Source organism: Oncorhynchus clarkii, chromosome 3, assembly GCF_045791955.1.
Source record: "Oncorhynchus clarkii lewisi isolate Uvic-CL-2024 chromosome 3, UVic_Ocla_1.0, whole genome shotgun sequence".
NCBI classification, from domain to species: domain Eukaryota; kingdom Metazoa; phylum Chordata; class Actinopteri; order Salmoniformes; family Salmonidae; genus Oncorhynchus; species Oncorhynchus clarkii.
The window spans coordinates 33,729,642-33,752,255 of NC_092149.1; the positions used below are offsets into that span (position 1 = coordinate 33,729,642).

A 22,614-nucleotide genomic window follows, 5' to 3' on the forward strand; every position below is an offset into this window, starting at 1 on the left:
CAGTCTAATTTCCCTGTAGACGGAGGGAACATTGGCTTCATTCCGCAAGGAAATAGCTGGGTAATGACAAGGCTGAGGTGAAAATGAGATGTCCAGGCATGGTTGAGGTGTATATGTGTGTGTGTGTGTGTGTGGGGGGGGGGGGGGGGGGCTGTGATGGTGCCAGATATGTAGTGATGCCCTGCGAGTCACTAACAATTCTGACCAATGTTTTCCCGGTCTGCGTTTATGCGACATACTCAATGGTCAAGTTTCTGTAGGGTCTCTGGGGATTCTTCATTTTTTATTTCAAGGATTTTATATTATTCATATTTTATTGACAGGAATGAAGGGGAGACAGCTAGAATGAATATAAGTAGCGTGAAGGGTTCGACCCGGGATTCGAACCCCCGCAAGCAGGGTTACAGACTGTATGTGCACGACGAACCTCAGGCACATACAGGCCACTGCATGACTGGATGTTTCATTCAGGGTCGTTAGCCCCTAGATACAGATAAAGTATTGGTCAATGTGATTCCGTTTGCTGGTACTTTAGAGCCTGCAGTAAGCGGGGCGTTATCAACCATCAACACACCTCAGAATAGTGGGCAATTCATGTTTCGCTAGCATTGATTCACGTCGCCAAATCCCCCTTCAAGTCAAATGGAGTCGGTAACAGCAATGTACTTGGTAAGAGGTGTATGAAGCAGGGAGGTCTCTCTCTTTCGCTCTCTCTCTTCCTGCTGTTCTCCACCCCATGCCAACTCTTATGGTCACAATGAACATAGACGTTGGCAAGACAGCCAAACAAATCTGGGACCCCCCAGCCTCCTCTTTCAGACCCAGTGCTGTCAAAGACCGAAAGGTAGAAAAAAAGAGGAAAAGACTGAACCGTAACAAGCGTTAACAAACAGGATACAGTGGACTACTGAGGATCCATACTGAGGAGTTATTTAGGAAGAGGCAGCAGAATGCTATATTGGCCTGCAGAAAAAAGACCTCTCCCTGCCCATCTCTAACTGCAACCCATATCTGACGAGGGACATTTAGGTCAGAGACAGAGACAACCAATTCCCCCATTAACATTAGACTGTACTGTCATACTGTCGTATGTCTAGTGGCATTTAATGAAGGGCACAATGTTCACTCGATTAGTCTCTGTTAGAGGGTCTGAGGGGGGGGAATGGTGTTTAATCAGTGGGGGTTGTCTTAGTACTTCCCTCCACTAGGTGTCAGTTGTGTTACATGTGTGTCAGTTGTGTTACACGTGTGTCAGTTGTGTTACACGTGTGTCAGTTGTGTTGACTGACGTTGGTATTCATTTGTGTAGTACATCATGTTACTACTTTGTGTACAGCAGAGCTCTGGTTTGGGACAATGATGGGACTTGTACTCTTTTACATTCTAACCATGTCATTGCAGGTTCGACATATGTGTTCACAGGCCATTGATAGTCAGTCGTTTTCAGTGTTTTGGTGTCACTGTCACAAACAGTCCAAGTGTATCCATTTTGAATATGAACACCGAACTGAATGACGCATGACCCAGTAGACTCAACACAATATTTCTTTAAATATATATATATTTTTTTAGTGGGTAGAAAAGGCTGCGCTATTTCCCTCTACCATCAATTGTCTGTTTTCAGATTGTATTACATTTTTGGTGGAGGCTCCTCGAAGTATACTTTGACATGACACTTTGACAGTTAGAATTTCTATTCTGTTTTCCGTCGTCTCCATGTGGAAAGGAATGTAAAATAACACTGTCAGATGGGAAACGTTCAACACAGAGATTTTATTATTTTGTTTCTTTATTGAATCAGAAATAGTTGCCCTCTGGAAATACACCGTTTTGGTATTTGGATGTTTGCTGTATGTATGTACGAGTGTGTGGGGGGGGGGGATTGATTTCACCGTGACACATCCTGGAGGTCTCCCTCCCCTGTGTGAAACAGTGTGACCCACCATCTCTCTGGACTACTCTCTTGGCTTCGCAGGCAGATGCTCGGTGTCGGCGGTCAACCTGCCCAAACACGTGGACTCGGTTATAAACAAGAGACTCTCCAAGTCCTCCGCCACCCTCTGGACCTCCCCCAACAGAAGTAAGACACGTCAGGCCCCCTTTTCCGGGAACGCCCACTTTTCATATCCGTTCCCTCACGTTTTTTTTCTCCACCGTTTTTTTCCCTCCCAACTGTCTCCAATCCAATCGCCTGTCTGTGTTCGATGGTTGCCTACCGAATCATTTTCACCTTCCAAATTCAAATCCACCCTAGTTTTTTTTCTTCTGTGGTTCATGGGTTATGGTTTTTCTCCCTCCCTCTGCATTCAGTCCCTGCATTTATATACTTCATACTTTGGTGTGAATATATGGGTTCATTTACGCTGTCTTCATATTTTATGTCCCACATTTTTTTGGTGTTATTGGGTTATTCATTTGCTGGTGATGGTCATTTCGTGCTCTTTGGTTTGTGTGTCAGCAGATGCTTTTTCACTCACTGGAAAGTCTTGGTCAATGTCTTGAATGGTGATGGTGATGATGATGAGGATGAATGGGTTTTCAGGCCTAGGCTAACCCGAAGTAAATACACGGTACTATGCGGAATATTGTAACTCATATTCAGAGTTACTCACACAAGTCAGAGGTGTTTCAGTGCACCTAGAACGCCACTGCAGGTACAGAGTTCTTTCATAAGTACATGTCTAAGTAGGTTGCAGTGTGCCGGTGTGAACACATAGGAACTTTAGTGTTTAGAATTTTTTAAAGTCGGCAACTAAAGGATGAGTCAGCGTTTTCAGAGAAAATGCATTCTGAAAACTCCACAGGAACACCTGTGATGCTTGAAAATAGATTAAGGCGACTCTGCTGAAAGTGTAACCCTCTCCCTCTTTTCCTCTGCCTCCTCTCCACCTACCCTGTCTTTCACGATCGCCTCTCTCTTCTTCCCCTCTCTCGTCTCTTCCTCTCTGTCTCTACCCCTCTTCTTTCTCCTCTACCCCCTGTTCTTTTGTCTCACTCATTGTCTATCAAAAGCTCACTCTCCTCTCTTTTTTTTTTTTACTTCAGTCTCTCTCTCGCCCACTTTCTCTCTCTCTCTCTCTCTCTTTCCCTCTCTGCTGGATAACCGTATTGTCCTTCGGGGCAGGTTTAATAGGGAAGTGGGACGTGATTTGGTGCACCGTAAAAGACCCAGAGCAAACCTCTGCAGTGGACTTCTCTCCTCTCTCTCTTCCCTCTCCTCTCTCTCTTCCCTCTCCTCAATGTCCATGTTCTGAACTGCTGCCTCGATAGCCAGAGGGGTTGTTGCTAGCTCTGGCAGTGCTTACTTTATACTGCTCTGGCATGCAGGTTGTGTTCTTCCTCCCTCTCATGTTATTATGCGTCTGGAAGTGTTCCAGTCTAACATGGAACCCACCATTTCCCCATAGAGCATAAGAATGGGGCGTAGGCCTGGGTTTGGTTTGACGCTTTATCTGGTGTGCGTGTTTACTAGAGACACAAGGGCTTATGCGGGTGAGGTATTGTCTTATTTGATCTGTCGTTATAATATACAACCTGGAAAAGCTAACCGAGAGCAAAGCTTAGCTCAATGTCGGTATTTCGTATATATGTGACACTGTGATGAGAATGCCATATTGGATCATTACGTTTGAGTCATTAACTAAAATGGGGTTTCAATAGTTATCAAACAGCTAGTGGGTAATAAGGTACATTTTAATACTGTTTGAACACTGAGGTCGTCTGACATGGCGAGACAGAAGTGGAGATATTCACGGTGGCTCTAAGAGGCAAACCGGCTTTGAAAATCAAGCTGGTTTGCCCCTTAAGGCCAGCGTAGGACTTTGAATATATGTGATAAAATTGGTCGTGTTTTGTCCCATCCCGCAGCCCGTAGCCTCCAGCTGAGCCCGTGGGAGAGCAGCATTGTGGACCGACTGATGACGCCCACCCTGTCCTTTCTGGCCCGTAGCCGCAGCGTCGCCAGCGTGCTCAGCAACGGTAAAGGCCGTAAGTAGTTATCACACTCCCACTGTGATAGATGAGACCTGCTATTGGCGGGGTTGTTTGTCATTTAGAACAGCATTCGTCCAACCTCTCCTCTTGGCCCCCAGCACTTCCATGTATTTGATCATTTGTTCCAGTCAGAGCTAGCACATCTGATTCCACTTGTCAACTAATCATCAAACCCTTGAATGAGCTTATGAACTACGATAATTCTGGACACGACACAATTGTGAAACGTTTGAGGGGCACCGACAAGAGGTTTGAGAAACACTCATTTCGGGTATGTGAAGTGATGCGTGACAATGAATACCTGTGTTGCCTGTGCTCTGCTTGCGTTTTCAGAGATGGGTGTCGTATTTATTTATCTTCCTTCCTTCTCTCGCCTGCTCTCTATGTGCCTCTCCTTCCCTTCCCCTCCAGAGTCGCCCCTATGCCCTCGTTCGGCCTCGGCCAGCCCGCTGATGCTGTGTGCCCACCGGCCCCACCACCGCTGCTCCGACCGCTGGAGGGTGACGTCCAGCACGCCCGACATCACCCAGCGCCGACGCGACTCCACGCCGGTACGTCAACCACCCCTATTTTCTTTCCTTTCGTATTTTTCAATTTCATTGACTGGATAGAGAGGAGAGTAGATAGAGAGATACACATCGAAAGAGGGTCATAGAGAGTGAAGGGCACAGACAGACCGGACTTGACCCCTGTTGCCTGCAGGCCTGCATGGTCCGAAATCTGGAGCGCCGACTACTACCATCCCTTGCCGTTTAAACACAATAGAACACCGTTTGGCACTTTGAATAAGCTCGAATGTACTGTGTATCTTTTGGTTTTGAGAGAGAGATGTTTTTATCCACAGATAGAGAAGAAAAAGAAAGAGAAGAAGGACAAGGAGCGGGAGAATGAAAAGGAGAAGAGTGCTCTCAGCAAAGACAAGGTGCTGAAGAAGAGACAGTCCTTACCTAGCATGAGACACAGACCGGACCCCAGGTAACCTGCTCTCACACGGATCTACGGTATCTGCCTTTGGCACAGTACAGCACTAAACACCCTTTACACACTACTGAGCCGAACCAAGCCAAGCCCAGCTGTACTGTATTGGCCTGGTTACACATCCACCATAGTTGTTGAAAACTTGCAGGAAAGGACAACGTTTAAAGAACATATACAAGCCAGCACATCATATGTAGATTGGGTCGACATTATAGTGTGAATAGGGTATAAGACTAAGATTAGAGCTTAGAGTGTTTGCTAAGCTTAGGGATACAGTAAGAGACAAAGATAACCCTGACTGTGAGTACAGATGGTAAAACCAGCGTGTCTGTGCGTTTAAGTGAACTCAGGCTAAGACTTAAAAGCATGAGGCCCCCGAGCCGAAGGATATTTATCCAGCGCGTTAATCATAGCCGGCCGCGGGACGTGGAAATGGATGGGGCTCACTGACAGATGGAGGGAAGAGAGAGAAAGAACGAGTGCTCTGACTTAACAAAAGGGTCTAGAGAGAGAGGGAGAGAGAGAGGGAGAGAGGAGAGAGAGAGAGAGAGAGAGAGAGAGAGAGAGAGAGAGAGAAGAGAGAGAGAGGAGAGAGAAGAGAGAGAGAGGAGAGAGAGAGAGAGGATAGAGAGAGAGAGAAGAGAGAGAGAGGGGGGGGAGAGAGAGAAGAGAGAGGAGAGAGAGAGAAGAGAGAGCGAGAGAGAGAGAGAGAGAGAGAGAGAGGAGAGAGAGAGGAGAGAGAGAGAAGAGAGAGAGAGAGAGAGAGAGAGGAGAGAGAGAAGAGAGAGGAGAGAGAGAGAGAGAGAAGAGAGAGAGAGAGGAGAGAGAGAGGAGAGAGAGAGAGGGGGAGAGAGAGAGAGAGAAGAGAGAGAGAGAGAGAGAGGGGGAGAGAGAGAGGGGGAGAGAGAGAGAGAAGAGAGAGAGAGAAGAGAGAGGAGAGAGAGAGGTAATGTTTGTTATATATTTCACTTTTGTATATTATCTACTTCACTTGCTTTGGCAACGTTAACGTGTTTCCAATGCCAATAAAGCCCTTGGGATTGACTTGAGAGAGAGATGAGAATGCCAGATGCCTTAAGGAAGAGAAGTACACACACACACACACACCACTCTGGTATAATGGGACTTTCCCCTCCGAGCGGCGACTATTACCCTGTCTACTGCTGGGAAACCATCCCATAATGCTCCGTCACAGACCACACAATGTTACACGTGTTAGGCTGTGTCGTGTCTGACCCTGCTACCTGGTGAGGTCATGTTTATTGACTGCTGTCTGAGACTTGAGGTTAGGGAGGCACATATGTAACAGAAACCATATTAATAGTATTACTGCAGTGGAGGTATTAGTGGTAGTCTCCTTGCTTGATTGGGTATAGAGATGGACAATTTTTTCATCCCTAGGGCTGGATATGACTAAATGTTCGACTAACCTTTACTTACCTGTTGTTTGCTTATTATTATTTGCATATTTCTAATGATTTTTAATGATTTGTCCGACATACTGTTTGTATTCATGTCTAACATAATAGCTCTCTTAACCTCCCTCCCTCCCTCCCTCCAGTCCTAGTCCCTTATCCAGACAGCGGGCTGCCTCACCCGCCACTACTCCTAGAGCAAGACCTTCCTCCTCCTCTCCCAGCCCCGCTGCCTCCCCCAAACCCCCCTCTTCAGCCCGGGCTAGCCCCTCCACCCCCAAGACCCGGCCCAAGAGGGCTAGGACCCCGGCCCGGGTGGACCATGGGCGCACCTCCTCCCCCGTTCCCCTGGAGAGGGCCAGGGAGACCCGCGGCCGTAGGTCAGCCACGCCCGAGGAGCCCAAAGGCAAGAGTGAGTATGCAGTAGGTAGTTAGTACCCCCAGGTGGAGAGTGTAAGTAAAGTGTACTCCTCTTACAGGGATCACAACGGTGCAGGATCATTTTAAAAGGGCTTAATCAGCGTAACCACATTCACTTTAAGGGGGGGGATGTATTGTTTATGTTGTTGGAAAGAGTTCATTTGTAACACTAGACGTGTAACTCTTGGCGAGCGCGAGACACTCCTTTTCATTTCAATGAAAAACGGGCATAGGCAGTGCGGTTCGCGACAGGCTTGCGCTGCTCAGTGTCAAATGACTCTCTGGTTCTATTTTCAAGATTTCTAAGTAGCTCACTTGATAAAGTGGTTCGGCCTCTGCTCTTCGTTGGTCTTAAGTTAAGCTTCCAGTGTAGCAGGGAAACAACCCACTGCTTCTGCAATGCCCCAGTGTAGTTCCTGTGTTATATCACATTTTAAACCAGTTATATTTACATTGACATTAAGCTCTGTGAATGGAAGTCCTGTCTTCCGTCTAGTTATGGTGTGGCTTGTAATGGTTTGAAAAATGGTTTGAAAAATATGGACTCACTCACCCTAGATAATTTAGAATCTGATATATTTGTATGCACTTGGCACACGAGCCGTGAGAACACTATATACCCATATAATTCAGTACCTTTTCATTTCCCCCTGACAAAAGTTGGATTTTTAGTGTGTCTGTTTTCTATAGGCCCTGCCACGGCTGGTTCATACTATGCTTCTTCAGTTCTTTGTGGTTTGGCTCAGTTGTTCCCATGGCTGAGAAGAGTGAACTTGAAACTCAAACTGGAAAAAGTGAATGTGTGCGCGCGTACGTGCGCGCGTGTCAGTGCACTGTAGCGCCGGCCCAACCACGGGATGATTACCGGCGTGGTTAATTAGGCACGCCGACAATGCCAGCTCGTTAAGTGAGTTACACAGCTTCTCTGTCTTTCTCTCCTTCACACACAGCGAGGAACAGTAGAGGGGGTGTTAATTACTGAAAAATGCTATAATTACAAGTTTACAGAATCCAAAAATGGCCAACGTTTCCATATTTTGCCACTGTTTGAATTAAGAACATCACAGCGTGTCTCACATCAACCAAGAGGAATCTAGACCAGAGGTCTAGTGTAATTGTCTTAATGTAATTACACAGTTTTATCAGTGTTTCAGCTTAAAGAAGACGATAGTGTGAACAGTGATTTGTCTTTAGAAAACTCTTATTGTATTTTCCCATTCTTCTCCTCTTTTCCTGCTCGATTCTCTCGCCAGGCTCCCCCGTTCCTTCAATCGTGGTATCCTCCGCTCTGGCCACGCCCCCTTCACTGAGTACACCAATCACGACGGCCAGCGCCGCTCCCGCTGAGGTCCCTCCTTCCGCCCAATCAACCCCCAGTGTCCCTGCATCGTCCCCAGCCCCAGCCTCCTCATCAGCCAAGCCCATGGCGGGCACTAACAACCCAGAGGAGGCCGCCCGGATCCTGGCCGAGAAGAGGAGGCAGGCCCGAGAGCAGAGGGAGCGGGAGGAGCAGGAGAAACGCGAGCTGGAGGAGAGAGAGAAGTGAGAATCATATTATCCTCATTTGCAGTACATAAACCCACACTGGAGAGAGCCACAGCAGTGTCTAGTCGGGTTGCAAAATTCCTGAAATTTTGGTTGGAGGATTCGACCGTTATCCTTTCTACTGTAAAGACAACCTATGTCTTACCAGCTCGAAGGGACAGGGTGGAAGTAACCATGGCAGCACATCACAATTTGAATAATTCCATGTGTAAAGCATCAACATATGGGGTACAATACAGTTCTCCACCGTGTCATATGCACGGCAGAATTAGACCACTCAGCGCTGTCTATGATACAGTATGTGTGGTGCTCGTATTACCCCCCGGAGGTGTGGAGCTGTTGACATTTGTGTAACGGCTTAAGTTGCCCCCCTCCGCTCAGGTTTATGAGCTAATAAGGATTTCCCGTGTCAGCCTATTGTAGCAAGTTGACCATAGTTACTATGTGACCACTGGGTATTTATGTTGTGACAGCTGTCAGGCTGGGCAACGGGCTCCTTTTGCGCTCTGTTCCTCTCCATTTTATCAGCAGGCAACTATTTCCTTATAGAATAGTTTCATTTCCTGATTGTGTTGAACTTTATATTTTGCTGACACAGATATTGCCAGTGTAGTACAATGACAAAGATTCACTCTTTAAGCTAGAGCACATGGTAACGGATTTATTCTAAATCTAAATGTATACAGGGCCTTCAGAAAGTATTCAGAACCCTTGACTTTTTCCACATTTTGTTAGGTTACAGCCTTATTCTAAAATTGATTAAATTGTTTTTTTTCCCCCCTCATCAATCTACAGACAATACCCCATAATGACAAATCAAAAACAGTTTTAAAAAAATGAAATATCACATTTACATAAGTATTCAGACCCTTTACTCAATACTTTGTTGAAGCACCTTTGGCAGCGATTACAGCCTTGAGTCTTCTTGGGTATGACGCTACAATCTTCGCACACATGTATTTGGGGAGTTTCTCCCATTCTTCTCTGCAGATCCTCTCAAGCCACTCCTGCGTTGACTTGGCTGTGTGCTTAGGGTTGTTGTCCTGTTGGAAGGTGAACCTTCGTCCCAGTCTGAGGTCCTGAGTGCTCTGGAGCAGGTTTATATCAAGGATCTCTCTGTACTTTGCTCCGTTCATATTTGCCTTGATCCTGACTAGTCTCCCATTTCTTGCCGCGGAAAAACATCCCCACAGCATCATGCTGCCACCACCATGCTTCACCGTAGGGATGGGGCCAGGTTTTATCCAGACGTGACGCTCGCCATTCAGGCCAAAGAGTTCAATCTCGGTTTCATCAGACCAGAGAATCTTGTTTCTCATGGTCAGAGTCTTTAGGTGCCTTTTGGCAAACTCCAAGCGGGCTGTCACGTGGCTTTTACTGAGGAGTGGCTTCCGTTTGGCCACTCTACCATAAAGGCCTGATTGGTGGAGTGTTGCAGAGATGGTTGTCCTTCTGGAAGGTTCTCTCATCTCCACAGAGGAACTCTATAGCTCTGTCAGAGTGACCATCGGGTTCTTGGTCACCTCCCTGACCAAGACCCTTCTTCCGCGATTGCTCACTTTGGCGGTTCCAAAACTGTGTTGGTGGTTCCAAACTTCTTCCATTCAAGAATAATGGAGGCCACTGTGTTCTTGGGGACCTTCAATGCTGCAGAAATGTTTTGGTACCCTTCCCCAGATCTGTGCCTCGACACAATCCTGTCTCTGAGCTCTACGGACAATTTCTTTGACCTCATGGCTTGGTTTTAGCTATGACATGCACTGTCAACTGTGGGACCTTATATAGACAGGTGTGTGCCTTTCCAAATCATGTCCAATCAGTTGAATTTACCACAGCAAGTTGTAGAAACATCTCAAGGATGATGAATGGAAACAGGATGCACCTGAGCTCAATTTCAAGTCTCATAGCAAAGGCTCTGAATACTTATGTTTTTTTTGTTTTTTTTATACAGTTGCAAAAACGTCTAAAAACCTGTTTTCGCTTTGTCATTCTGGGGTATTGTGTGTAGATTGATGAGGATTTAGTTTAAAAAAAAATCTGATTTAGAATAAGGCTGTAACATAACAAAATGTGGGAAAAGTCATGCTTTCCGAAGGCACTGCACATTTGTAAATACGCCTATGCTTTGATTGGTAGACTGGTTGGATAGAGTGCCCCTGGCGATACATTATAGGTTGTATTGCTCGCTAGACTCATGGCGACACAGCGAAGGTGGGGAGGAGACTGCGTTATAGGTAGGATTGCTAAATGCTTGTCGCCCTTGGCTCAGGGTCCTGCGAGAGGAGCGTAAGCTGCGAGAGGCGGAGGAGAGCCAGCGCAGAGAGGAGGAGGCGCGCCTCATGGCTGAGGAGCAGCGCCTGAGAGACGAGGCCCAGCGTGTGGATGAGGAGAAGGAGGCGCAGGAGAGAGCCAGGGCAGAGCAGGACGAGAATGAGCGCCTACAGAAACAGGTGAACAAGCACCCCCAACTGCCAGCAGACAGAGAGGGCTAGGTCTACACACACGGGTGGGCTAGGTCTACACACACAGAGGGGGCTAGGTCTACACACACAGAGGGGGCTAGGTCTACACACACAGAGGGGGCTAGGTCTACACACACGGAGGGGGCTAGGTCTACACACACGGAGGGGGCTAGGTCTACACACACGGAGGGGGCTAGGTCTATACACACGGAGGGGGCTAGTCTATACACACGGAGGGGGCTAGTCTATACACACGGAGGGGGCTCGTCTATACACACGGAGGGGGCTAGTCTATACACACGGAGGGGGCTCGTCTATACACACGGAGGGGGCTAGTCTATACACACGGAGGGGGCTAGGTCTACACACACGGAGGGGGCTAGGTCTACACACACGGAGGGGGCTAGGTCTACACACACAGAGGGGGCTAGGTCTACACACACAGAGGGGGCTAGGTCTACACACACGGAGGGGGCTAGGTCTACACACACGGAGGGGGCTAGGTCTATACACACGGAGGGGGCTAGTCTATACACACGGAGGGGGCTAGTCTATACACACGGAGGGGGCTAGTCTATACACACGGAGGGGGCTAGTCTATGCACACGGAGGGGGCTAGTCTATACACAAGGAGGGGGCTAGTCTATACACACGGAGGGGGCTAGTCTATACACAAGGAGGGGGCTAGTCTATACACACGGAGGGGGCTAGTCTATACACACGGAGGGGGCTAGTCTATACACAAGGAGGGGGCTAGTCTATACACACGGAGGGGGCTAGTCTATACACACGGAGGGGGCTAGTCTACACACACGGAGGGGGCTAGTCTACACACACGAAGGGGGCTAGTCTACACACACGGAGGGGTCTAGTCTACACACACGGAGGGGCTGTGTCTGTCCATCTGTCTGTCCGTCTGCTTTTCTTATTGTCCACCTGCTTTGTGACAGAGAGCCTTCTGTAACCCTGTCTGTCCCATATCACTACTTTAGCCAAGTTTGTCATCTACCTGACCTCATTTGATAAGACATAACTCATAATCAACCTTGTTTCGTATATTTGTTCAAATCAATTTCAACCAATGTGATTTGTCGTTAGCGTCGGTCAACATTTTCCCAATGGCTACAGACATTGACATTAATGGCACATTGAATGGCCCCTTTCACTCTTTGGAGATCAGCAGAAAAGGCCTGAGTCTGTTTGACTCCCCGACAACTTCCCGTGTTTACCAATGGTTTCACCGCCGTTGCTTAGGAGCAGTCGAGGTCCAGGATCCCGACGAACAGATGTCAGTCAGTCAGCCGGAAAACACTGTGATTCACAGAAGTGTTTGTTTGAAGGTGTCAACATGGACTGCGTGATAGGAGCTGCCCCTGGGTTTGTGTGGTTTCTGTCCCTGTCTACGTGGTGCTTTTCTCTGGCTGAAGACCCTTTGATACCCTCTAGTGCGCTGTCAGTGAAGTGTCAACACTAGAATGGACATTGGTTTTCCCAGCAGTGTGACTGAAAGGGCCGTCATCTTGGTCAATAATATAATGTATCTCTATGGTAACCCTTACGGATTTCACATGAATCTCACATGTGGTCCCATGTGAATTGTTCCCCCCAAAAAATAAAAAACATTTTCATGTGATCCCGCGTCATCTTACGTGAAGTTAATGCGATAACATGTGACAACGCGTAAAGCAACACGTGCTAACATGAAACCACGCCCGCGGAAGCACGTGAGCACATGTAAAGTGTCCCAAAAACACATGTGAAATGATTGTTTTTTTTTGTTTTCTCTATAAGGGAAGGGCATACCACATTGTAATCTGTATGCTTTCCAGAGAGAGGAGGCTGAGGCTAAGGCCAAGGAGGAGGCCGAGAAACAGCGTCTGGACAGAGAGAAACACTTCCTGAAGGAGGAGCAGGAGAGACTGGAGAGGAAGAAGGTAAGAAAAGGTCCATGCATTCATTCTACTACATGAGTATACCCCACCAGCGTCCTCTCTACCCTGGTACCCATATCTGTGTGTATAGCCAACTCCTATCGAATTCCAGCCATTGTCACGCCAAACAGACTGTTTCTGCACTATTGCCATCTTATAGAATTGTCCTGCCAAACAGACTGGCACCGTAACAGACTTGCAGACTACTGTATTTCTTCTGTGCTGTACATATTCCAAAAGGCACAGAGGGAAATGTTTACATTACAGTAAGCACACACAGGGCCTTATTCAATCAAAACGGTTATTATTGCGGGATCAGTCAAAAGTCACATTGTTCCAGTAGCAACAGGGAAGCATGCTTGATTTAGCTTCTGGTTACGTTTCTTTTTGTTTCACTAGTTAGACAAGGATTTGTTGAACATAATATCAACTCTCATTATTCTGTCACCAAAAAGAATGATGCTGGCTTATCCTGGCTACTTGTTTTGATTTAATATGGCTTACAGTCTCTGTTTGTTTGAGCGGAAGATTATATACTAGGTCCAAGACCTCAGGCTATATATAAAACAGTTATGGTGGAGAGTGAGTCTTAACTGGCCCAGTTCAGTGTGCGGTCCAGGGTTATGTGTTCTGCCCACACCTGGCGTACCACTCGCAGTCGGACCATGCTCTGAGTGAGTCTGCTCTCTCTCTCTCACTCACTCACCCTCTCTTTCCGTCTGTCTCTTGTCCACCTTCGTCCCTCACTCTCCTATTCTCCCCCCTTCGGTCTCTCCCTCCCTCCCTCCCTCGGCCCATGCAGCTCAGCTGGCCGAAGCAGCTCCACATTGTGTGTTGAGCCAGGCTCTAGTGGTGTTTACTGCACAAGAACAGTATGTCCTCTACCCAAACCCCTGCTGAGTCACATGCCTCTGCACACTGGTCCACAGCTGCTGTTACATACCTGACTGAGTATGGATTCTATGGATCACGCACACCGGTGGAGGCTGCTGAGGGGAGGACAGCTCATAATAATGGCTGGAACGGAACACATGGAATGGCATCAGTTGTACAACTGACTCGGTATCCCTTTTGATGCATTTGATACCCTTCCACTTATTCCGCTCCAGCCATTACCACGAACCCGTCCTCCCCAATTAAGGTGCCACCGACCTCCTGTGACACACACACACGGATCACCTAACCTTCCACTTTACCAATAGCATGTATCACAACTCAACATCAGAGCTGCCTCAAATCTAGGATATCTGTATGTTTTACTTGATTTATGGCAGCTAGCTCTTCTCTTAGCATCATGGCTATCTTGCATTCAGCTAGGCCATCATTGTAAATAAGAATTTGGTCTTAACGGACTTGCCTGGTTAATTAAATAAAGGTTAAATAAATATCTTGTACCAGGTAGGATTTGGGTGTTTGTTCGGTGCCAACAAGGAGTCCATTGAGATTAAGTTACTGCACAGTTACTGTATTACTGGATTCAACCCATGGGAACTGAGCACTTAATCTGCATCTTGTTAACATTCTTAGTATTTTCCCTCTCTCTGACCGTTGTCGTCGTTGTGCCTTCTTCCTTAGCGTCTCGAGCAGATCATGAAGAGGACGCGCAAGACAGACGGCGGGGAAAAGGTACGTTTGTTGTGAAGGCACAATGGCAATGCACTTCACTCGATTTAAAATGCATGTAACACGTGATACTCTATCTCTGTATAGAAAGACACCAAGTCCCCACCTCCCTCTCAAGTCAATGGCAAAGCGGCCGAGAGCAGCAAAGGTAAGCAGAAAATGAAAAGCAGTGTAAACGGCGTCCATCTTTGTTCATTATATTGCTCGTGTTCAGGAAATCGATGTTTGGATTCTGAGTCAAACAATTCATCCCAATTAATCCTGAAAGGAAATGTATTGTAAGTGTATTGGGCTCCAGAGTGGCGCAGCGGTCTAAGGCACTGCGTCACTACAGACACTGGTTCGAATCCAGGCTGTATCACGCACGTTTGTCCGGTGTAGGCCGTCATTGTAAATAATAATTTGTTCTTAACTGATTTGTCTAGTTAAATAAAAACATCATGATTTACATTAATTCATCAATGATATCCGTGGGGAACGGATTCAAATATCAGTGGGCTGTGTCCCTGGTCCTTTTCCAGCCTGTTTCACTGCCACATTAATGGAGAAGTTCAGCTCTAGATACTGACTTGTTTAATAAACTAATTCAATCTCACTGGGCACAGACGTCTATTCCACGTTGATTCAACCAGTGTGTGCCCAGTGGGATAATATGGCTTCTTTGATTGGATGGCTGTATCAGTCTTAATGTTAACTTTGACATTTGTTCACTCAAAATGATATTGCAAATCCCCATGATTTAGGCCAAATTCCAAGTTACACACCCATAAATTAAAGAAGGATTTAGCCGACTGTGTGTTGCTTACGTTTAGGCCCGATATAGAAATAAAAGAAGTAGCTCACTGATCTATTCCCTTCCTCTTCCTATATAATAGGAATATTGTTGACTAGAATGCAGGGACTGAACTTCTACCTTTTCCCCCTCTCAGTTTAGCTTCAGTACCTTGTCAAGTTTATCTAACCCGTTTGTAAGTACCAAAATACACGTTTCGTAAGAGCTCTCAAACAATAAAACAATATAAACATACATATGAACATGCACAGTCAAAAACAGCACAATTATCTAATTAGACTAGGCTAAAAGCATGAATGAAATAAATATAGGGTGCTGCTAGTAAAGTGCGATAGTTACGGACAAAATGGATCAAAGGATTAAAAGGGTCCTCTCTCCTGTTACGTAGAATGTTGGTCTTTGTTTCATCGCCATCTGCATTGTGTTCCCTTCTCATATGAAGAGTATTTAATACCATTGTTAGAATCTCAGCCTCACTGCTTTCATTTAGGACAGTATAACCCATGTGTGTGCTTATTGTTTGCAGTCCAAACCCAGTCTGGGGGATTTTCAGTTTATGGGAATATCTTATGGCAATGCATTGCATTGCAGGGTTGGATTAGTGACTGTAAATGGACAACTCACCACATTCAATTCAGTTTTCTTCTAACAGAAAAGACACAATAAATACAACCCCCATCCCCATTTGACCAGAGACACACGCACATACACACGTACGCACATAACATTTACAGATGAGAAGGATGAGTAGGGGGAGAATAGGGGATTTGGGTCCATGTGGCCAGGATTCCAGCATGGTGGAAACCATTTCTGGAGGCACTGATGTGGTTGGGAGTCCAGGCAAGTCGGGTGGCGTTGCTCCTCTCCAATCAGGCCTTTGGACATACTCACACAAACACGTGCGCACACACACATGCACATACGCACACACATACATACACACACACACACATACAGAAACACACACACACAGCCGCAGTATGTAATCATGAATCCAGCACTGGTTGGATCCCTCCTGCATATTGAGTTCTGTCTGTGCTTGCTTCAGGGTGGCCCGGAGAACTGAGTGTGTGTTTTACAGTGGATTTTATTTGTTTCCGCAGCCTCTGCTGATTACCAGCCAAGCCCAGAGATCAACAAGAACACAGAGAACGACCATAGTGGTGAGAGAGACAGGTAAAGGTTCAACAACCATGTCCTCTATTTCCTCTTGTGTTAGAAATGTAAAACAGCGAGCTGTGTACTATTGTTATAACAAGACCACCATGTGCTCTAGAAAAGAAGCAAACCAGAAACCAGCAGTATTGGATGCCTTCTAATCAAGACTTGTGCCGATTTTGTATGGTTTCAAACCACAAAAGAAAACAGAGAGCCTCAATACATAGGCCTACAGTAGAAGAGTAGAGATATGGTTTATTTATCTATTGAAATATGTTGTTTGTTTGTGAGGGATAGTGTAATTCAAAGTTTGAGGACTTCAGTTCTGTGATGTCAAACGTTATGAATGTTGCAGATAGAATGGCGACAGCTCTATATCTATCTATCTATCTGACAATCATTTCTGTTCTACACATTTGTAGACATTTCTATCTACGTTATATCTACAGTATAATGTTACATCTTCCTGAACAGGCCCGAGGGGAAAATCTGCAACTGAACCCCTTGGGGCCGTAGTCCTTTTGATCTGTAACCATGTTTCACCCTCCCTCCCACCGTAACCATCTCCCTCCCACAGCTCCACGGTCCATGTGGTCAACGGTGTCCAGCCAGCCAGTCACGAGAATGGCCTGCCTAGCAAGGGGGACAACGCACACTTTGAGGAGATCATCCAGCTAGCCAATCAAGGCAACAGCAGCAATGGGGGGCGGGAGAAATCAGAGAGCGACATGCCCACTGAGCCAATCCTGGCCTTTGAAAGTGAGGAGCCCTTCCTGAAAAAAGTGGGCCCCATGAAGCCTCAGCATGTCGCAGGTACATTGACAGAGGGAGAGAGAGGGCACTCCAAGGGACAGTTTCCCGGACACAGATTATGTTTAGTCTTGGACTGAAATGCATTTGAATAGAGAATCTCCATTGAACATGCTTTTCAGTCTAACACCAGGCTTAATCTGTGTCTTGGAATCTGTGTCTTGGAAACTGCTCTCAAATGACAACTTAACCTAATAATATTATATCAGCTCTGCCAATATTTGCAGGGATCCAAGCAAGGAATCGTATCTCAGTGTCCTCAACCTCCGAAGACTTTGAAGGATTTGTTTTTTTACAGTGTTCTTAACTATAGATTAAGCTGGGGTTCAATTACAGCAAAAATCATGGTCTCGCATCTACTCTGGCGGTTGACTTCTCACATTAGGGCCAGGGTTCACAACGTGCCATAAAGCGGAACCATGGGTTCGTAGTGTTGTCCTTGGCAATGAAGAGCCATCCGACTGAGTAGGTCAGTTTAGTGCCGTCTCAGTTGCAATTCGTCACCCGTGCGTACGTGAGTGTCCCTAGGGAAAGAGAGGGGGAGAGAAAGGGAGGTAGAGGGTGACAGAGGGAATCCTCCAGCCCCCAGAGGGCCTAAGGGGACACAGAGGGGAGGAGGGGGAGTGAGGTATCTTAATACCGACGGCTTTCGCTCCCGGAGCTCTGGTTGCTGCACTCAACACCCAGTGTTGAATTCCATGAGTGTTGGGGAGCTAGCTAGCTGCCAGGGATGGAAACAGAACCCCGGGCCAGTTATGTACCCCCATCCCCCACCCCCTCCTCCCCGCGGCGTGGTCAGCATTACTGCCCCTCCCCTTAGGACTAAGTCCCCACCTGCCAGCCTGCCAGCAGGTCATAAATTATATCCAAAGCTAACAGAAGAGGGTCACCCAGCTGCAGAGCTTCAGCCACACGAGCTCCAACAATATGAACCACTTTAATCAGAGTGAATTCACTCTGCCACTCACACTGCCTTCAAGTCACAGTCTCAGTCTTTCACAAGTTAACATCACATTTCTAATCTGCCCTGTCTGCATAACCCGCACTCTCTTACCATGATGACTTGGAGGGGTTATTTCGTTTATGGCCGTGGGGCTGGGGGTTTGTGACTGGGGAGATTAATGCATTGACGCTGATTGAATGTTACGATGTAATTCCATAGATTGGCAATCGGGGACATGTTTATTTCTAAACATACCTCCGGGGGCTAATTCAAATGGCGATACTCGTGAGCTATTGTGGTGGACCGTTTAGCAGCCTGACAGGTGCCTCTGTCAATCTATTGCTACTGTTAGCGTCAATCACGCTGTGTTTATCACACTCGTAGCGCTAGCTAGCTATCACTCACTCACATGATGTGCGACTGAATGTTCGTTGATGGTCTGCCATTGAAAGGAGTCAGGATTCTGTCTGGAGCATCTGCTGCTTGGTTTGATTAGCCTCTTCATTTCCCTATAAAAACACACCTATAAAGCCTTATGGGCTCATGCCCTGCGTGACATGCACTCAGGACCTTTTCAAATGTAGTATTGTAGCCAGGTCAAGGGTTGTCACGCCTTGTCATTAGCAGGGTCAGTGAGGGTGGGTCCTCCTCACACATTTACAAATGCTCAAATTGGCGACCATTTTGGCACACCATTCAGATGGCGCATTCAGAACGGCTCAAAATGGACACCGTTTTGGATCGCTGGTGTTTTTCCCTTGTTGTGTGGCGTATCACTGTGTTGAAACTGACCCTCATCTTGTCCTCTCCTTCTATTATCTCTCCAGAGGTCCTGTGAGGTGTGCCACTCACGAAGGCGATTCTTAGGCCCCCCCACCTTCCCGAACCCAGCCTCCGCTCGTATGGGTAGAGAGCCCCTTTCTTCCCAAATGGGCACTTTCCCTATGACATGTGCCAAACCAATCAGACTGCTTTCTAGGCCCCAAAAAACATAAACTTTGCCTGGGAAAAGGGCAGAAGAAGATGAAGAAGCAAAAAAAGACAAGCAAAATACAAAACAGGATATGACATCATCGCCACCCGACAGGGTGCATCAGTGTTCCCATTTGTAGATGGTAGAAGATATCACAGCATCAATTCTTCCATAACAGTATCGTCCATGGTAAATTTCACCAGTCCTGAGGGGGGAAAAAAATACACATTTGACACTAATGAGTAATTGTTATTATAATGATGAGTTGAAAGAGAAATGAATTGGCTTTTTTGTTTAATGTTTAGTTTATTTAAGTTGAAGAGAAATGTAAAGACTAGGTACAGTTTTATGTGAATAATGTAAATGAAAACGTGAGCGTTGGACTAAAGGAGGGAGGGGTCTGTGGAATAAATAGTGTATGAATTTATGAAAAGGAAGCCCAATGTTTACTTAACTCCTGCCTTTCAAGGTTTGCCCAGTAACTAATATGTATTGAAAACATAATGATATGGCCTCTGTAAAAAAAAAAATGTAAATGTTCTGTAAATGGAGCTTCCCTGCAAATAGGTCTCCAAAATACCGAAGAAGACGTTTGACAACGTTTTGACAATGTAAGAATTACATTGTTGCAGCACAGTGTCAGCTGTCTCCAAGGAGTCCTGTGTCGACAGGTTTTCTGTTTTAGCCGTTCCACTCCTCAATTATGATTGATTGTACTCTGAAGTGAATATAGAAATGAACAAGGGATCAGTTGAACGAAAAACAGCACGCACATGGGTACTCCAGATTCAGTGATCCATTCAGTTTAATCAGTGTTGAAACGGAATGTACACAAGGGCATCCCATCCCACCATATAAAAAAAGTCACCGTGCAGTTGAGTTTTCTAAACCTGAGCAAGAAGCATGATACGTTGCCTCCTCCATTGAGATTCCACAGATTCGAATGCGTTTGAAAATGAAATGCTGGTGTGTGTATATGCTATAAATATATGTTGTTGTGTGTTAAAGGGTCAGAGGGAGTATCGGAGTCTTATTAAAGAGGAAATTGTTGTCCAGTTGTCTGTGGTTTAGTTTTCCTTCGTTTGTTGGCTGAGATTTGGAATGAGACTTGAAACCAGCAAAAAGACGACAAAGAAAACGCTATTGTTACAAAACTGGCGAGACCAGGCTGAAAAGACAGACACACTGTAGAGTATGTTGAGGTTGAATGTGCTCATTGATTCTCTCAATGGCCGTCACTTATCAGGAACCGACACATCGGACATAGCGCACGACGTTTCACTAAGTAGTACAGTTAGGAAATATTTCCCCCTTTTAAGCTGGCCTTCAAAGTCCAATGCCAACGTATTTAGACACGCTGTTGACAGCCTGAGCAACAAAATACAATGCCACACAACCACCAGATAACCAGATCTGGAGATGGTTGAGAGAGAGGCTGTCTTTTAGGGGGGGGGGGGGGGGGGGGGGGGGGGGGGTACAGTGACTTAGCTCAGCTGTCCCCTTCAATTTAGTCTTCTTTTCCCAAAACCCAGTGGGTGTCCATGCCCTTACCCCATCAGCCCCCCACTGTTCCCACATTCTGGTGGTGAGAGGGGGGCTGACAATGTTGATGAACGTTCGCCATTTGCTGTTTGTCATTTGTTTTTCCTGCAAAAGCAGCTGGACTCTATTACCATCACGATTTATGTCCCTCCGCTCCCCAACGTAAACGCATGCAGTACCGCTCATCACACGTAACTCATTTGACTAATATGACTTAGAACCGCTAACGCACTGTGGCGAGACTAATGAATAATGTCTATGACTTATTGCTAGACAGTAATGGACTTGGCCAGGGAGAAGTGTGTTTGACTTGTTACTTCAAACACAGAGTTGCCTTCGCCACACTACTGGTGTGTTGAGAAGTCAGTGTAATGCCTCTAAAGTTTTGAGAATCTCTTCTCTGTCTTTGACTCATTTAGTTTGGTTTCTCGGGTAGTGCCTGATTCATGTCTTGAAACAATGACATAATGGTTTTCTTATTGACTTAACCTCTCCTGTGTAGTTGGATCAGTGAATATTGATAGAATGTTTACGTGTCCCTATAGAGTATCAACTAGATTTTTATGAGCACATTATCTAACCGTATAAATCTTCTCACTGGATAACATCTAGCCGACTGACGCAGTTGCTTAGATTAGAATAGTCACTAGAAAATCTATTTAACAGCTGTATTCATCCGGCCCAGCAGAGGGCAGCCATGCAACATAGAGGTGTCAAACCACAGATCACATTTCCCCACACATGTTCACTCTGTCAGTGGAGGCTGGTGAGAGGAGCTATAGGAGGACGGGCTCATTGTAATGGTTGGAATGGAATTAATGGAACAGTCAAACGTGGTTTCCATATGTTTGATCCCGTTCCATTTATTCCATGTTAGCCATTGCAATGAGCCCGTCCTCCTATAGCTCCTCCCGCCAACCTCGACTGCTCTCAGTCAATGGTGGAGCCTAAAGGCGAAACCAGAGAAAGACAGTGTGTGTCATATAGAGAGATAGCGATTCACACATTCAAATCCCAAACATATCTAAAAGACAGTCATAAAATAGTCAATAGAAATTGTATAGTTGTAGTCAAGCTTTAGTGTGTTCCCTCCCTTGATCCAAGTCAAGACCCAGTTGCCCATAGTGCTGCCTAGAGGGTGAGGGGCACTATTTTTAGGCAGATGTCAGCAGGCAAGTAATGACTAATGGAAGGGACAGTGGGCAATGCCACGGTGCTGAATTCATTCTCAGAGAATGGAGGGTGAAAAATGGAGGTGTGTGTGTGTGTGAGAGAGAGTGTGTGGTGTGGGTGTTTGTGTGTTCGTTATATTTACGAGGCTCTGATGGACATGGAGCAGGATAAAGGTGCCTGTCGGTCAGAGTTAGGGCCTGCCACTCACCCTCCTGGGATAGCAGGGCTTGGTGGCATAGTGGCGGTGCAGATTTGGCAATGTCACTTTGATCTGTCGGTCTATTATCTCCTCGTCGGCGGACAGAGAGCTGCCCGGCTGGCCTGCTGATAGGTGTACTGGAGGTGTTGCCATATCAACCCTATTCTTAGATCGCATTCCTCTTCACAGGGTGGAGAAGTCCATAGGAGTTAGCCTTATAGAGAACGGTAATATAGGAATTAACAGAGCTAATTCAGTACTCTATGACTGTCATTTTATCTGGGTATTCTAAGATCAACCTTCGTTGTCTGTTATACTACCCATTACCTATCCAACTACTGTAAAAAGCCTGATGCCTTTGGCAGTTATGTCTAAGTCTGCCTCACTTCCCGTTCACGACGTGGTACAACTTGCGTCCGCTGTTGTTCTTGTCGTAAACCCCCTGCACCTTTTGACCCGTGGAATCTTGTAAACGGTGTGGAAGCGCAAATGTGTCATCTGCGCCTGCCGGATTTAACGAGGTAGACAGGTCAGTGAGGGGTCAAGCCATGCCTGCATCTGAACCATGAAAAACCCGAGAGACCAACTTCTGTTTAGTGTTCAAACACACACAGTCACGCACACACACACACACACACCTCTTACAGTACATTGCA

General features: G+C 46.4%; 1 protein-coding gene across 9 annotated transcripts in view; it reads left to right on the forward strand.

Moving 5' to 3' along the window:
- The window catches only part of LOC139393663 (MAP7 domain-containing protein 1-like), a 58,318-nt gene extending 38,216 nt beyond the window's left edge, over window positions 1–20,102 (forward strand). For 2 of the 9 annotated variants that reach the window (XM_071142008.1, XM_071142030.1), the window contains 13 exons: window positions 1,976–2,080; window positions 3,868–3,987; window positions 4,405–4,544; window positions 4,838–4,968; window positions 6,533–6,798; window positions 8,060–8,348; window positions 10,621–10,801; window positions 12,643–12,747; window positions 14,320–14,370; window positions 14,455–14,515; window positions 16,264–16,336; window positions 16,896–17,131; window positions 18,899–20,102. In XM_071142008.1, the coding sequence (XP_070998109.1) occupies window positions 1,976–2,080; window positions 3,868–3,987; window positions 4,405–4,544; window positions 4,838–4,968; window positions 6,533–6,798; window positions 8,060–8,348; window positions 10,621–10,801; window positions 12,643–12,747; window positions 14,320–14,370; window positions 14,455–14,515; window positions 16,264–16,336; window positions 16,896–17,131; window positions 18,899–18,909 (1,769 nt within the window). In that variant the 3' untranslated portion in view covers window positions 18,910–20,102. Of the gene's footprint in view, window positions 1–1,975; window positions 2,081–3,867; window positions 3,988–4,404; window positions 4,545–4,837; window positions 4,969–6,532; window positions 6,799–8,059; window positions 8,349–10,620; window positions 10,802–12,604; window positions 12,748–14,319; window positions 14,371–14,454; window positions 14,516–16,263; window positions 16,337–16,895; window positions 17,132–18,898 lie in introns of all 9 variants that reach the window. The other 7 variants (XM_071142037.1, XM_071142054.1, XM_071142045.1 and 4 more) reach the window with 5 other exon arrangements.
- The last annotated feature ends 2,512 nt before the right edge of the window (window positions 20,103–22,614 follow it).